The 16807-nt window shown below is 36.9% G+C and overlaps 1 protein-coding gene across 7 annotated transcripts; it reads right to left on the reverse strand.

The window, feature by feature from the left end:
* Nucleotides 1-22: 22 nt before the first annotated feature.
* ccdc106a (coiled-coil domain containing 106a) lies at nt 23-14042 on the reverse strand. 7 transcript variants are annotated; one of them, XR_014031738.1, is made up of 10 exons: nt 13979-14042; nt 13326-13404; nt 13108-13209; nt 11374-11559; nt 10001-10051; nt 8587-8817; nt 6667-6873; nt 6256-6559; nt 4087-4330; nt 23-141 (listed from the first exon to the last, which is right to left on the reverse strand). XR_014031738.1 is itself a non-coding variant. In XM_081387787.1 (9 exons), the coding sequence occupies exons 2-9, from the start codon at nt 13378-13380 to the stop codon at nt 4306-4308; spliced, it is 1161 nt and encodes a 386-aa protein (XP_081243913.1). In that variant the 5' UTR covers nt 13381-13404; nt 13979-14031; the 3' UTR covers nt 23-4305. The 7 variants fall into 7 exon arrangements, 6 of the variants coding, with proteins under 6 accessions (XP_081243913.1, XP_081243909.1, XP_081243911.1 ...); XM_081387787.1 differs by having other exon boundaries at nt 23-4330; nt 13979-14031; XM_081387783.1 differs by having other exon boundaries at nt 23-4330; nt 13099-13209; nt 13979-14031.
* Nucleotides 14043-16807: the final 2765 nt, after the last annotated feature.

Genomic DNA, 16807 nt, shown 5'->3' on the forward strand with positions numbered 1-16807 from the left:
TCAGAATGAAAGAGGCACAGGATTCAGTAGGAAATCAAATGTTTTAGTGTCATTTACAATACGCAGAATCGATACGAATTCATTTCATAAATGTTTCTCTCAGTATGACAAGAAAAGACCAGACCATAAACAGCTTCTTGGCTACATGGAGAGAGAGAAAAAAAAAAACAAGACAGTGAAAAATGGCTTTACGATCAACTGAACTGTACATGAAGTATCCACAAATGATTGGTTCCTGAGGCAAAACTGAAATCTACTTGAGCCCTGACCCGTAATCAAAGGTTGCAGAGTAAAATGACATTAAAATGTTCAGGCAAATGTTCAGGCGAACAAAACACTTTACAATTACGTTCAATTTGTTACCATTAGTTAATATATTAGGTTTTATGAACTAACAATGGATTTTTTATTATTATTATGCTTTTTTTATATTTTCAACCTTGTTTAGTGTACTAGGGAGCTGATTGAGACGCATCCACAGTAAAATATGTGAAAAATAAGGTGTTTTTGAACATTCAAAGCATGAAAACCTATTCTGATAGACCACAAAAACATAATCAAGACTTTGTAAAAGGGCAAAATAGGTTAATGTTATTTTCCATTAATACATTTTTAGCATTTAATGTTGTATAAATACACATTAACTAATGTATTATGAGCAAAAATTAAAAAGTGTATTTATAAGTCAACATTAACCTACATTAATACATGCTGTAAAAATTATTCTTAATTTTTAGTTGGTGACAACTTGCGTATTAACTAATGTTAACAAACTGAAACTTATTATAGTGTTCCTGAAAACATTATCTGATGGTAAGGAATAGGAAGTTTGCGATTTAAAGAGAAACTTGCCATTTTTTATTAGCCACTTGGATAGTGTGAATAGTCTAATCTCAAGCTCGCTGCATACTAACAAACACCCAACATGCATCCAGACATACACAGTGAATTCGACAAACACTCATGAGAGCTTGAGCACCAGGAACTCACTGATGCACCTCACACATCATTATCGTCTGCACTATGCGGAACTAGACTAGACCAGAACTATTACCAACTGTTTTAACATGTATCACTGATTTACACTATATAAACTTTTCACATGCTGAACAGTCAGTGTCGTCTAATAGGAATCAGGGCTTGGTTAAGGGAGACATGCACAAACACTCCACAAATCAAATCCAATGGGGTTCTAATGAGAACACACAGGTGCCGCTTGTGTAGAGTCGCACAGTGTTAAAACGGGAGGAGTGCATGGGTCTGTGTGTGCACCGCTTTCTAGTAAATCCAACATTTCAAAAGTCGGCAACACTTTCTTTTCGATCATCCCTTTTACAAATTCTGTTGACTATAAGTAACGTTGCACCTACACGTCACCTAACTCTCATTAGAGTATTAGTAGACTATATGCTTAGTATCTGCTAAAACTTTGTGATACTCCTCCAACAGACATTCTACTGACTATAAGCAACTTTGCAACACTTATTCTACTAACAGACTGCAAGCCTTAGCGCTCAATTCCAATTTATTGCTTAGATCCACTGTTCACATTGGCCAGGTTTCCATTACAGATTTGGTTGTCAAAACTTGTGTGATATTTTCTAAATGTTGATGAAAAAAACTGTTGCGAAATAACGCCGTTTCCATTAATCAATGTTATGTGACTGAAACAGAATTGTGATAAGTCATTCCAAAAATCATGGCAACGGATGTTGGCAAGCTTACGTATATCCCAGCCATCACACTAGTCATTATTTTTAATCTAAGGAGAGTAAGTCATGTTATCCAAGCATTAATGGCAAGGAAAGCCCCTTATACTTGGGAGCGGAGGTGTTTCCGAGTGATTCTCCCTCATATCTGCTTCGAGGTCTTGATAAATTGTGGCATTTCTTTGTTGTTTAGAATCCAGTATTCCTGAGTTTAATAAGTCTCAGAAGTCTCGTCTTCTGTCCAAACATACCGTGTGTTATGATTCCAACCTGTGTTCCCCTGTCTTGTGTGTTCCTGGACTTCTGTTATTTCTTGTCTTGCTCCATGTTTTGCAGTTCCTTGTTGCATTTAATGTTGATTAGTCTCCCCAGGTGTTTCTTATTAGCCACGCCCCCTTGTTATCTTGTTAAGCTCGCCTGCCTGTGTATATATAGCCCTTTGTTTCACTTGTTCTCTGTCAGTCGTTGAATGGACATTCCCTGGTTTAATGTGTTTCCTCCTGTTCCATGGTTTCATTTGTTTTCACCTTACACCCAACCTGCTTCTATTACACCGTGCCTTCTTTAAAGAATGATCGAATTTTACGTACGCCAGGTGACCTGTAAATACGGGAAAACTGTTTCCATTGCAGTTCTGTGAAATATCCCTTTTCGAATGGCCTGAAAAACCACCTCATGCGAGCGCAAACATTTTTTTGCGATATATGGGAGTTTTTGCGAAATTTATGTGTTTCCATTGGGCCTATTTTCAATTCGCACAATTTAAAGGGTAACGGAAACGCAGCTATTGTTGTTTTAAATGTGGCCCACATCTGATTCCACATTTACCTGCAGTCTGAACGTAGCCTAACACTGAACGAATAATCGAATGATAGTTAGTTGACGTAGTCTAGCATAGGCAAATTTTCGGACTAACGGCAGAAGGTCTGGACTCTATCACAGCTTTCATTGGCCAAGGACCGCCCAGAAGCCATCTGACTGACATGTAAAGCAACCAATCACAGTTCGTTTTGTTCCACGTCCTGTTTAGGGGCGTGAAAATGTAAAGTCGATGTCCCTACAATAAATTATTCATTGAAGACCATTTAGTTGATCCTAATAAGCACTCTGTCACAGTTGTAAACGTGACAGTGTTCTTCCATGAGGGGGTTTGGCTTCACGGCATCTTTGTTTCCAGACGGACCATTAAAAAACGCGACACACACGTTTCCCGGACATCCTGTAGAATTTAACCAATCAGATGACGACTTCGATGACTGAAGTGTTTCCAGTTATGTGTGCCATATGCATCAGACCTTCAGGCAGCGGTCCGTGGGCGTGACGTCTGAGGTCGACATGAAGGTGTAACTTATAGTCAACAGAATGTTTAAAGGGGACCATCAAAATTAAGTGTAACCCAAAAGTCTTTCAGTCAGTCAGGTAAGTGCTATGAGATACAGAGAACAAAGACACACACTTGGGACCACTGAGTGGATCACATGACCCAACCGAGAACTTCTGCACAACACACAGGCCGACTGCTATAGAGCTGCACAGCACAGAGGGCTGATGACGTCACTGGACATTTCAGTTTGATGTTTAACTGAAGGGAATTTCGGGATGTCAATTTACAGAAATTCCCATAATCAAACGTTGTTTAAAGTAACGTTCAACTAATCAAAGAATCGTTAACCTTAACCTCTTAAATCCGAAGCAGGGGGCACTACTAAGTATCACGTTACTTAACCACTTGTTTAACCAACACAAAATAGGTGAATATACGGAATATGACCATCACTTAGTGTTTTTTAATTTGCTGACATGAGTGATCTATTTTCATGGCATGAAAAAAAAATTGCTTTAAATGAAAATGCGATTTGTAAAATAACAGATACACTTGTGTCATATATTGTTGAAAAGGTCTCAACAAGCAGAATACAACACACATATCTGTTTCAGTTAGAGACCAAGTGTTAGTATGAAAAAGCGTCGTTGACGCACGTGCAACCAGTATACGCATGATGCTTTTGACCCACATAAGACAATGCATAGATCACAGAGTGACATGACATGCTGCTAGGCTAAAGCTATAGGATTTTCAGGATCCGATAACGTCGCAATTATGAAGACCTTTGCATAATCCACCATTGACAAGTTGTATCGATTAAAGTATTATCAATTAATGTATTGCCGATTAATCGTTAGCATCCCTAGCTTCAACCATAGCAACAATCAATCAGGGGTGCGTTTCCCGACAGCAACTATAGTCGCAAGTTCCATCGTTACCGACACAATTTAACGGAACTAACGATGCTTTTGGGAAACGCACCCCTGAACAGATACTGTGAAGTCCAATTTGTGGGTTTGAGAACCAAGTTCTCTACCAAAAATAGCGAACCTGAAAGCATAAGTGTGCAGCCCAACCGCAGCTGTGAGCATCTAGCTCTATGAGTGAGGAAACAGAGGTAATAATAGTAGACTTGCTTCAGAGCACAGTGGATCTGAACGGCACAATGTGGAGATTGAAATGGTAGATGTGTGTTCTGTGGTACATTAAAATACAGTGAAGGGGTTTCACTGTACAGAAGGATGAGAATCACTCCACTAAGTCTTCCAATTATCGATTATCCGTTCCTTTCAACCTGAAGGAGAATAAAAAAAGACAATCCAATGGTCAGTTTTTATGTGCTTATGAAAGCGTTTGTTAATACAGGATTTTGCACCTCGTGTATAAGTAAGAATGTGTATTTCTGAATCATTTTTATAAACCTGTTCTTATCTAAATTGTCACATTAACTTCAAAATGTAACCGTTTATGTAAGAATGGTTATAAGAATGATTCACACAAATTTATTCTGCTCATGTTTCCTGAACAAGACCCACTGATAACAATACATCTTTCATAAAGCTATATAAAAATCAGAGGGCAGAAATAGTAACAGTAGAAAAAGTCAGCAAATAGTTAAAAAATGTTTACTAGTGATATACTAATATTTTAGTATCAATATTAGAGTTTATTTCTTTGTCACTACCTGTTCATATTGGATATTTATACAATACTGGATTTTTAAATTGTGCATGTTCATTTCCACTACTTTCATTATTTACATTAAGATTAACTTTAAGCGTTGGATGGCAGCAAAGGTAATCTTTAAAAACACAAATTAATAGTAACATACATCTTTAGCAAACCTCAAAATTAATATACATTTTTCACACAGTAAATTATAAGTTTATTTGTAACATTTTAAATTATCATTATAAATTTTAGTATGCTATTTTAATTTATCTAGAAAAAAAATGTATATCTGCAATTTCAAACATGAGAACAGTTTTTGGTGTATCGCTATCGGGCCTCGGCCAGTTGTTTTTAATTTTAACTACTTAGGTTATTAATTATGTACAATGATTATATTAGAAAATGTGTAAAAAGGACATTTTAGGTGTTACAATAGCCCCTTTCACACATACAGTCTTTACTAGTAAATTACATGCGTGAGCAGGACCTTTAAAAATACTATTACCAGTAAATTCCTGGTATAAAGCTGTGTGTAAACAAAGAACAAGCCCGTATATGAGCAGATACGGGGTCAGAACATGCTGATGTAAGAAGTCTGCTTTGGACCAATCATAAAGCTCTGTCGGAATTGTACATCTATATATACATGCGCTAGACAGACGTCACTAGCTTTTCCCTTACACTTGTGAGTTTTGCAAAGGACATTTACAGGCTTTTCCCAAATCACGGAAGTGACGTCGACGTCCAGGTAAGCGGTAGCATAAGCCGTCAGGCAAGCGTTATTTAAATAAACTCCTGATGTACTTACAAACTTTCCAGTGCCTCGTTTTATGAGTACAGAACCTATTTGTACTACTGTATAAGTTTGGTACCATTCTGGGCATTATTAGTGGGGTAATTTACAAGATACATCCTAGGATCCGTTAGTGCCTGCACTAAGCCATTCGGCTGATTTCTCTAAATAAGCTCTAACTTTAATAATGTTCAACCAAGGGAAAAAAAGCTTCTGGGGGGGGGGGGGGGTGTGTGTTTGGCTCGAGGTCATGGTGCAAAGGACCCTAGGTTGAAATTACTCCGAACCATCCCTTTAACTATTATGCGTATCATGTTTTTAAGAGCAAAACTGAGTTCTGTGTGATCATCCTCATATGTCTGTCATTCAGAAGTAAAAAAGAAAAAAGAAAAAAAGTTACACTTTATTTTAAGATGCTCTTGTTGCAATGTAATGATACACTGAGTAATAGTAATTAACACCATGTACTTAGTTTATAATTAGCGTTTGGTTTAGGGTTAGTTGCATGTAATTATGCATAATATGCTGTTATTACTATAGTAAGTACATGTAACATGATTTCTAATGATTGACATCACAGAGTTTACTGGTATCTTAGTAATGATGTGTGATCTTGCCGGGAAAAAGAATGCGGTTGCTTGTGGGAACAGCACATTTGTGCATTTACTGTAAAATCGTTCAGGTAATATTACTGTAATTTGCTGTGTTAAAGGGGCATGATTGCTAAGCACCTGTATGTATGCCTGTATTAATACCTGTATGAGATGGGTAGGAGAAGGTTGTTCTTTTTCAGAGCTTGCACTTTGCTGAGAGTCTGTGGGTCGAGGGCGATGTGACAGCGTCGGGCGTAGTCCAGAAGCTTTTCTTTAGACGGGTCAAACTCGCCCACCTCAGCCACCTTCTCTGGAGCCACCAGCAGAAGCTCAGCGATGGGTGTTGTCGAGGCCACCGTATTACGATCGACACCATGGATCTGGAAGGCCTTGGACATATTCTTTAGCCTCTGGTACGTCACCAGGATCTTTTTATAGCGGAACAATACACCTGCTGCGTCTTTCACTGGAGCAGCAGCAAAAAGGAGAGAAAGAGAAAGAGGAACAAGCCTTCAGAAAGAGAAGAAAATCACTTGCCGGTCACGTTTCCTCACTCTGAACGCTCACGCTCACCTCTCTGTCTTTCTCTCCCTCTGGCGATTCTGAAAACCCTCCTCCTCTTCAGAGCTGGATGACCGCCGGAGGGTCTTCCAGCTGCGCCGATGTTCCGGAGGGACATGCTGTCTGTGATCACATCCTCTCCTGACATCATTTCCTCTTCCTCCAGGTAGCTATCCTCGAGATAGTCATCCCCTTCATCTCCCAGAAGAGAGAGGGATTCTGCGGCAGCACAAGTAGATGTACTTGAGTCAGGCATCGTAATATATCTTTATTAAATGCATTAAATTGATAAAAAGTGACAGGTAAGATATTTATAATGTTACAAAATATTTTCATTTCAAATAAATTCTGTTCTTTTGAGCTCTTTATGCTTCAAATCATTAGAAAAAAAATGTTTCGTTTCCACAAAAACAACAGCACAATTATTTTCAACGTTAATAATAATGAGAAATGTTTCTTGAGCAGCAAATCAGCATATTAAGATGATTTCTGAAGGATCATGTGACACTGAAGACTGGAGTAATGATGCTGAAAATCCATTCATATAAATCAAGCATCACATGAACAAATTACATTTAAAATTATTATTTTAAATTGTTAAATTGTTTACTGTATTTTTTATCAAATAAATCTTACCGACTTCAATTTTTGAACGGTACTGTATAATGTCATATCTATCTATCTATTTCAGAAATGTCTGTCTGTCTGTGTGTCTGTTATTCCCATATCTCTCGAACCGTTAGCCCGATGGATTTCAAACTTGACAGGTGTCTCGCTACGGGCACGAGTAAGTGCAGTTCAATATATCGGTAAAAGAAGCACTTAGAGGGTTGTGGTTTAAAAATAAACATTCTGACATAAACACTGTCAGCTAAACATTAAGTCAGCTACTTATATTTTATTCACGGCCATCATTTGTAGTAACCCATTCACAAACTGTTTGCTCAAGCGTAGCGTTTTCTCGGAGTTCACTGTGTAGTCTGCTCCCTCAATCGTGTAGTTCAATTTTCCACATTTATTGTATGTCATTATGTCAGTATTAGTATTTGCTTTCTACCATGCACAAATAAAAATGTCTCTGAACTTTTGCTGTGTAATTGTAACAGTGAGCACTCAAACACACCGAACCAACAATTACTAAAAACACACACAAAAACTGATTTTGCATGGGCACTTTTCACTAGTATTTACAAAGCCAAATAATAACCATGTCCACTTGACAGATCATTGATTTTGAGTTAATATCATGTAAATTGTGTTAATTACAGAAATGTTGTCATTATATGACATACATACACTACAAGGCCAATTTTTTAAATATTAATATTTTCAGGTGACATTTTAGAAAAAAAATGTTAATCTCTTAATATTAAACATTAAATAATATACATGGAGGTATGCCAAAGTAGCCTTCACTATTTCCTTCCATTTCAAAACATTGTTTAAAATTAGTAGTTTTATATAAATTTATTTAAAATGTATATTTTAATTAATATTTTAAGCTTGAGCCTTACATCAAAAGATTTGATCACCAGACACATCAGTCAACTAAACACATTATCTACAAAAATACATTAGATCCAGGGAAATTATGCAGAATGATGATTGCTGAAATTAAAACAAAAGTAAATAAACTAAATATGCTTTGTTCTTAATTGTAGGCATGAATATTTCAACCACAATGACGTTGTAGAGCATAAACGTTGGAACTGGGCGATACATCGTGTTTGTACAATATATCGGTATATTTTTTTTATAAACTATATGGAATGAGACGATACCGTTTATATCGATATACAGTAGTTTCCAAGCGCATCTGCTAATCTACATGGTGACATTCCCTATATTAGTTTTCATAGCCTTCAATATGAACATTGTTTGTAGGACATCATTGGGCAGGATGTGAAACAAACATTTCAGAGTCAGACACACCTTGCAGTTCATTGAGGGACCTGTTGTTGCTGCTGCAGCTGCTGCTGGTGCTGCCGCCACCGTGGCCCTGCAGGAGCGGCTGAGGGTGGGGGGGTCCGAACATGGAACTTATCTGAGCGCTGACGGGACCGGGAACAGAGCTCAAGGCCTTGGAGTTAGCTGAAGTCTGTTGGGTTGGCCTCTGCTGGAATGATTGACGGTTTGCCGACCGCTGGCTCTCTGCTTGTTGATCTGAAACGTTAATGATTATAGTTGATTCTGATCTTTATATAACAGTAAACACTCTCCTCTTACCGTACACAGTACAGACTTTGGCCAGAAGGAACATCTTGTAATTATTAAAGTATTGATGTTTTAGTAAGGGTTTATTCATGTTCTGTACAAGTTTATTATAATGAACTAAAACCAAAACTATTAAAACATTTCTGTTAACTGAAATAAAGCTGAATTAAATTAATTATATATTATATTATTTAATTCAGCTTTATTTCAGTAATTTTATTGCTTTGTTTAGTTTGTTTGTTTAAAATTTTCATCTAATATCTATATCAAGGTTCCCACACCTTGGTTAATTTCAAATTCAAGGACCTTTCAAGGACTTTCCAGGTCCAATATCCTCAAATTCAAGGACTTAATGTGGGGACACATTTCAAGTGAGAGGAAGGTTACATCGTGTTACCTTGTAAGATACATTGTTGCGCATGTTCTCTAGACTCCGTCGCTATGGAAACAAAGACGCTAACATCAACCGCATATGAATGTGTGGGTCTATGTAAAATACATAATTTTACCTTTAAAGTTGGGATTATTCCGTATTTTACGGGACGGGTAGCAGCCCTGTCTTTGTAATCTTCTTTGGTGAGCCAAATATCTTGAAATTTGCATTTTCCAGGCATCATGTTTCTGCGGTTTCACACTATTTTTGCAATGTTTCACGGTATGTCTGTGAACCGTTGAGGAACCATCGTAGTAGTTTCGAGCGCGCGTGAGTGTCATGGAAACGTACAACACAAAGTACCTCACGCGGGAAACTAACGTAACTAAAGTAAATCAAGCAAGCTTGTATGCATAGGCCACGTGTTGGCGAAATAAAACATTAGCGAACCAGATGGATTAATATTTTTTTTCAAGAAAACTTTCAAGGACCTGTATCTATGTATGGTCATTTTCAAAAACTTTCCAGGGCCTTGAATTTTTTTTTCAGATTCACAAACTTCCAAGGATTTCAAGGACCCGCGGGAACCCTGATTGATATACATATATATATATATATATATAGAGAGAGAGAGAGAGAGAGAGAGAGAGAGAGAGTGAGAGAGAGAGAGAGAGAGAGAAAATTTAAAATGTAAAAATAAACAATTTCAAAATATAAAAAAAACTGCAATAGTATAAAAATACTAAAATAACACTTTACCCCGATCATTTTCTCTTCTCCTTCTCCAAGAAAAACTCCTGGAATCATTACCTGCAGGAGAAAAAAGAAATTCAGTTTTACTCTTTTAGTCCCCTAAATCTGCATCGATACCCGGCCCGACTTCTGCAGCCTATGATCACAAGAAAATGTACATGAACATCTGTTTTTATGTTTCACCTTAGTTTGTGTTCCTGTAAAACAGATGTTCATGTACCTTTTTTTTTGTGATCATATGCTCTAGAAGTCAGGCTGGGTTTATTATAGAGAACATTCCACTATTTCTCAAATGACCTTTGACCCCATTCCATTCACAATTTTTTCTTGTGGCTCTAAGGGGCTGTTTAAAACGACACCCTTTTCAACTAAAACCGGAAACTTTTTTATGCGTTTTGGCCATTCATTTACACCTGAAAACGCTGGAGGGCCCTTATCGTCTACAATCTAAACTACAAAAACAGGAATGTGTGAAAACGCTGACGTCATGCGTATGTGTATTACGTGTTCAGTCTAAAGGCGCACAGTGTTTCTTTACAAAGTGGCATCGCCAACTACGGGGCTAGCAGCCGAATTCAGTGTTTTTGCGGATCCATGTGAATGGGAATCATTTTGACAATGTTGCCGTCTGTATGCGAAAAACGTTTCAGTTTTTAGTACATTGTTGTAAAAGTACCCTAAATGTCCTCTATTAGCACAGTGTGGGCTCACACTAGAGCTGCGTCCAAATTCAGAGGCTGCATCCTTCAGAGGGCTCATTAGAAGCCCGATTGCATCACAGCGGCGCGACGAAGACTGTCCCAGTTTGAAAGGCTTCTTCAAATGTGGCCTCGAAATGCGTCCTTCATTTCCTGGGCAATGAAGGATACAACAGATGGATCCTTCAAGGCCTTGCCTACCCCAGAATTCATTGCGCGCCCGAGTCGACAAGATTTTTTTGAGAGAAATTGCCGATTTACATCTTTAAATTGGGTTTCAACTTACTCAAATATCTAATGATAAGAAACTTTAAAGTGGTTCAAATGTTGACTTATATCTTACTAAGATGCAATTATATATATATATATATATTTATTTATACATAATTTTTGTAAATAACTAGACCAAGGTGAACATATTTAGGCAAGTTGTAAACCCTGTTTTTTTTTTTTTTTTTACAGTTGAATCCAACTTTCAAAAAAGTAACAGTCACTTATCAACGGTAGCTGTCAAGTTGCTAGGCGACAAGAACAATCATCCGTAGGCTAGACCGTGCCATTTAACAACGCTCGGTTTGACCTTTGCGGGCTTCGAAGGCGTGGCATTTGATGTCAACGTCCTTTGAAGGATGCAGCCTTTGAATTGGGACACAGCTTCTGTCTCTTCTCTCCTCGTCTCACCGTTGCTTTCCTGACTCTTGGTTGAGAAGATGAACCGATCGAGCTGGCAGCGCAGGAAGTCCCGCTCCTCCTCCAGGTCCTCAATGCGCTTCTGAAGCCATGAATTTTTCTCCAGCGAGATCTGCAGTTGTGTCCGCAAGTTAGTGATCAACAGATACGAGTTGCTTGGTGCTGGCGGATCACTACCTGTATCACAACATAAGCAAATATCATTGACATACAGCACTTAAAGGGATAGTTCACCCAAAAATGAATACTCTGTCATCATTTACTCACGCTAAACCAAACAACTCATGTTGTTTCAAACCCATAAGATATAAGTTAATTTTCAGAACACAAATGAAGATATTTTTAATTTTCTCTCATCATTTTTGACCATCCATTGAAAGTCTTTCATAGACAAAAACTTTCATAGTTCATAACGTACAAAAAGACATAAAAGCATATCCATAGGAATTTAATCCAAGTCTTCAGAAGAGACACAATTGTGTTATATAATGAAAAGATATTCATACATATAAGCATTGATTAACGCGCATACATAGAGCATATTAAATATGGTAAACAAAGAAGCTCAACTGTGTGTGCTTGATGTGCCAGAACCTATGACATTCAACATTAAAAATCAATATGAAAGAACATTAAAAAAAAATCTTAAATTGTGTTCCAAAGATGAACTAAAGACTTATGGACGGTTCACACCAAGGACAAAAACTATAATGATATCTACAACAATTAAGTTTTAATAATTGTTTAAATCCTGTGAGAATAGGGAAGCCTACACCACAGTTATAAGGATAATGGCAAAGAGAAACAATATCGTTGGAGACACTTTCAGAATGTTTTTTTTTTATTTATTTTTTTATAAACAATAAAAACATTGACAGCCAATCAGAATCCAGCAACGGACGACATAATTGCAGTGTGCGATTATGAAGGACATAACATTATTGTACATTGGTTTGGACACTGGTTTTGGACATTGGTTTTATCGTTATAGCCTACAGGTATCATTCTTGGTGTGAAAGGGCCTTTGTAGTTTTGGAACGATATTCGGGTTAGTAAAGGCCATAACGAAGATAAATATATTAAAGTCCACACCAACGGACAATAATTATAAGCGCACGCTTTATGATGGCTGCCACTTTAAATGCTCGATCTCTTTAAAGTCAGGTGGATTCTGATTGGTGGGAAAAAAAATTGTAAATCTCGCAAAGTATTTTCTATTTTAATTTTTTTTTAAATGTATGTACATTTAATACACTATACTTTGTATTATATTACCTTTGCATCAAATTACAAGAAACTATTTAACGCAGCGTCAGTGGGAGTGACGGTAAACTTGACATCTTTCTCTGCTGTTAATTATTAATATCTCTCTATTTTCTTCCTCTTTTTGAAAGTTGCTATTTTGAGCAAAAGGAAACAAAAAAAAAATATTTAATGTATTCTCTCATTCACCGCTATGTAAGTTTACCCAACTATGACGACTTCCTCTTCTGAGAAGCCCAGAAATGTGAAAAGGGTCAATAATAGTTTATCTGTGTCGTTATCATTATAGTTAATGGTGGACTCTGCTTTTCTTTTAAATTTATATATAAAAAAAAAATAATAATAATAATAATGTATTGGTATAGTTATCGTACTTGGTGTGAACGGTTAAAGGATAAGTGCATAGCGTACATGGTGGGTCACAGCTTACAACAAAAAGAAGCGATACTCAACTGAACTGACCATCAAAGTTCTGGTCATTTTGGTTGTAGAAGCCTCCCTGCTGCTCAAAGTTGTTGTCTTCAAAGGGAATGGAGATTTCATAGGCATCCTCATTCTTGGGTGCTGAAGAATGATGATTAAAAACACGTAGGATGCACAATTATTCTTCTGGGAAATAATGCACAGCTCACAGCTAACGTTCAACAAATACCAACTGCGATGAGAGCGCGTGCACTCACTTTGTAACTCTCGGGAACTCGCGTGCTTCCTCGTGGCTGAATCCGCATCATTCATATTTCCGTCTGTTCAGTTTATGATCTAAGTTGAGACATAGAGAGCGTCTGTCAGCCCAAATATACTCATGAAATCTACTTTATTTTCTCTGCAGAGCATTAAATGCAGATGCGCATGCGGCTAAACATCACATACATGATGTACTTTACATGAAATATCTAACGAGCTTTCAGATGAGCAGCATCTGGCTTCTCTCTTAAACACGCACGCGACATAGTAAAACAGCCAGTATCTAACGTTACCATTCACTTTAACACAAACCATCCACAATCAAAACATTTATGACAATAAGACAGGTTATGGCACGGGCTGCATTCTTCTTAAAATATTAATCATGGTTAGAGTAGTGATGCATGCATAATGCTCTATTTGTTCGGCATTATGATGACTAGCAAACTGGCTAATCTTTAGACCGTTCCAGACAGAAAATACAATTAAGCGCAGTATTTCTGTCACGTGATCACACACAAAACACGTACAAACCGTTGCTCGCTCGTGGGCGCGCTTCTCTGTCACGTATTTAACGCGTTTCTCAGTGCACTATCATCTGTATGTGTTTGTGAAGGAACCAGCTTGCGAACAATAACAAGTAAATTACCCTCAGCAGCAGCAGCAGCACTAAAAACAACGGGAAGGAAGTCACTGTACGGCACCTTAAAATCGGCACGTTCAAAATAAAAGCCTAAAAGGTGTTTTTCTCAAAGTCACAAAATGCATGGTAGTATAATATATAGTATGTAGTATAGTAATAGTAGGTCTATTTAACTGATTAAAATCTGGGTGAAATTACAAAAGGGATTAGTTGATCCCATGGAGCCTTAGTTGGAAATATCACGTCGCGCACGTGAACGTCATCAAATTCGTGGGAAACTGGGTTTTCCTCAGGGTTCTTCCATTCCGAATGCGCACACACGTAGGCTACTACATGTCTAAAACTAGCCTATCCAAAACATTCTGTGTCAGATGTTAACCCAACATTCAAAAGATGCTTACACACACACACACACACACACACACACACACACACACACACACACACACACACACACACACACACACACACACACATAAAAATAAAATAAAAAAAATCCACTATTTTAAGGATGTTTGCACACCACACACAATTGGTTCAGATTATGCATTCTGTCATTATAATTCACTGGTTTAGGCTACTTTAGTCATTATTAGTTAACTTTAGTTCAACTGAGCTTGGCTGCTAACAAGAGTCAAGCCCAAATATAGACAGATGACGGGATAAATCTGTGGTGCGTTGCGTTTCTACCATTTGTCATCTTTACTAATTTGTCTATTTAATTATCTTTACTGACTTGCTGATTTAACAAACTTTACAGAATTGAGCAAGATAGCTATTGTCAAGCGGTACAAAACGATGATTAATACTTTACTCAATTCTGTAAAGTTTGATAAGTCAGTAAAGATACTGACTATATATATATATCATTTATTTTTTTTAATTCTGTCCTTCGAACCAAAATTATTATTATTATTTTTTGCTGGGTAAACAAGTGATAAAACATGAACATAATGAAACATACATTCAGGCTAGAGTAAATTAGGCGAAGGCAGGTTTTAACTGAAAGGAATTGTGTTCAAGGCATTATTAAAGTTGTGTCCTCAAGTATCTGACATAATTATCAAACTATTAAAAACATTAATATTGTCCAGGCCAAATCCCCTCCTTTGGCCCTTATCAGTCATGTCCTCCAAATAATCTCATCCTGGATTGGCTCTACCACCCTCTCGCTCTTCTCCACCTATAGCTGGCGTGTGGTGAGCTTTATAACCGTTGTGCCGTCAGATCATCCCAGTGGATGCTGCACACTGGCGGTGATTGAGGGGAGACTCCCTGATATGATTGTAAAGCGCTTTGGGTGTACAGTAGCACATATAAAGCGCAGTCATGGCCTAATATCCCAGAAGGTTGCAGGTTCGATTCTCAATTTGAGTGAATACATTTAAAAACTCAACGCTGTTACATAAAAATGGAAATTTAGTAAACACCAAAATTATATTAACACTGAAAGTGCATAAATTGAAGCTGATTGAAATTCATGCTATGATACTCGTATATTTTGTCCCCTAAAGGCAACTATGGCAAGGAATGAAATACTTCATTTTATATGGATAAAAATAAATCATTGTGAGAAACAAAGTTACACCAGGGGAGCAGTTATCTTCTGGCTATACAATAATATGATAAAATATAAATAGTAATATAAATTTAAAAATATATATATAGTATAAGTTCAATGATAAGATAAGTTAGATTAAACAGTAAGATAAAGTATAAGGTGTTTTTGAGGTCTATCCACAGCTGAATGAAACACGTGTTGTTCATCCATCATTATCATTGAAGACCTCGACATACAAAATCATTCTTAATTCATAATTATGAATTTGCAAATTTTCATGAAAATTATGAGACCAGTGATCCACAATACCCAAATATCTGGCTTTAGTCAGCATTTCTATAGGGAACTTGTGTGGTATCACTGGAGAGATTAACTTCCCTTTAGGGTCAATGATTTACTGGAATGAGTCGCATTATGGCTTACTGTAACATCCATTTTGCTTGGAATGTGTAATAAATATGAAAATATATGGGATTTTTGGGGATGCGTAATCTAATCAGCAGAAACTTCTATTTCCAGTTACAATGCCTAACCATAGTTGGGGTCAAAATGAATAAATTACTTTTACATTATTAATGTAATGATTGATATTTTATTGATATTTAATATTTCATAAGCCATATATCATGATGACCACAAATCTTTAAGTTTACAAGGTTAGTGGAACCTGTTTAAAAGCAATATTCTTCTTTATATTTCACAATGTCTAAAATAACTTTTTTTTTTTGATGCCTCATGATGCCCCTTTTTACACAATTTAAGCCGAATAAGGTGTGTTTTGTGTGTGTTTGGATAATGAGAGCTTAGACACGTCAATTCTTTTTAGGATTTTTTTTTTTCCTTTCAGTTTCTTGAAAGCGATGACTAAAACTGACTGGACCTGTTCTGTTATGGCTTGAGCCCCAGTTAATGAAAGGTTGTATGTTTGCGGTTACTAGTGAAATGATGACTAATCTCTGTCTTCTATATAAGACAGCCAGGAGGGAATTCCTTCCTTCATTCTTTCTGTTTGATGGAATCAGGAGCAACTCTACAACTGAGGTAAGTCATCTGCTCTTCTCTCTGTCAGTCAGAATAGTTCTACAATTATATTAATATTATATTAAGACATAGCTAATTATATACAACTAGGCTTTAACTCAAACAAAATGTAACATTTAACTTGATAAATAAGGCCTGTTCACACAACTTTAAATGTTTATCTTTAGATGTCATGTGTTCAGAACAACTTTAAAGATCATGATGGATTCTGATTGGCTGTCAGTGTGTTTATC

Source organism: Scardinius erythrophthalmus (genome assembly GCF_964197995.2).
Source record: "Scardinius erythrophthalmus genome assembly, chromosome: 16".
Lineage (NCBI taxonomy): Eukaryota > Metazoa > Chordata > Actinopteri > Cypriniformes > Leuciscidae > Scardinius > Scardinius erythrophthalmus.

What these genes read in the sequence shown, in the direction of transcription:
- ccdc106a (XM_081387783.1), bottom strand. Translation starts at nt 13,380, where the DNA reads ATGAATGATGCGGATTCAGCCACGAGGAAGCACGCGAGTTCCCGAGAG. An exon ending in GAGTTCCCGAGAGTTACAAA is followed by an intron (nt 13,210 to 13,325) that starts GTGAGTGCACGC and finishes ATCATTCTTCAG; the next exon opens with CACCCAAGAATGAGGATGCC. An exon ending in GAACTTTGATGGTCAGTTCA is followed by an intron (nt 11,560 to 13,098) that starts GTTGAGTATCGC and finishes GTTGTGATACAG; the next exon opens with GTAGTGATCCGCCAGCACCA.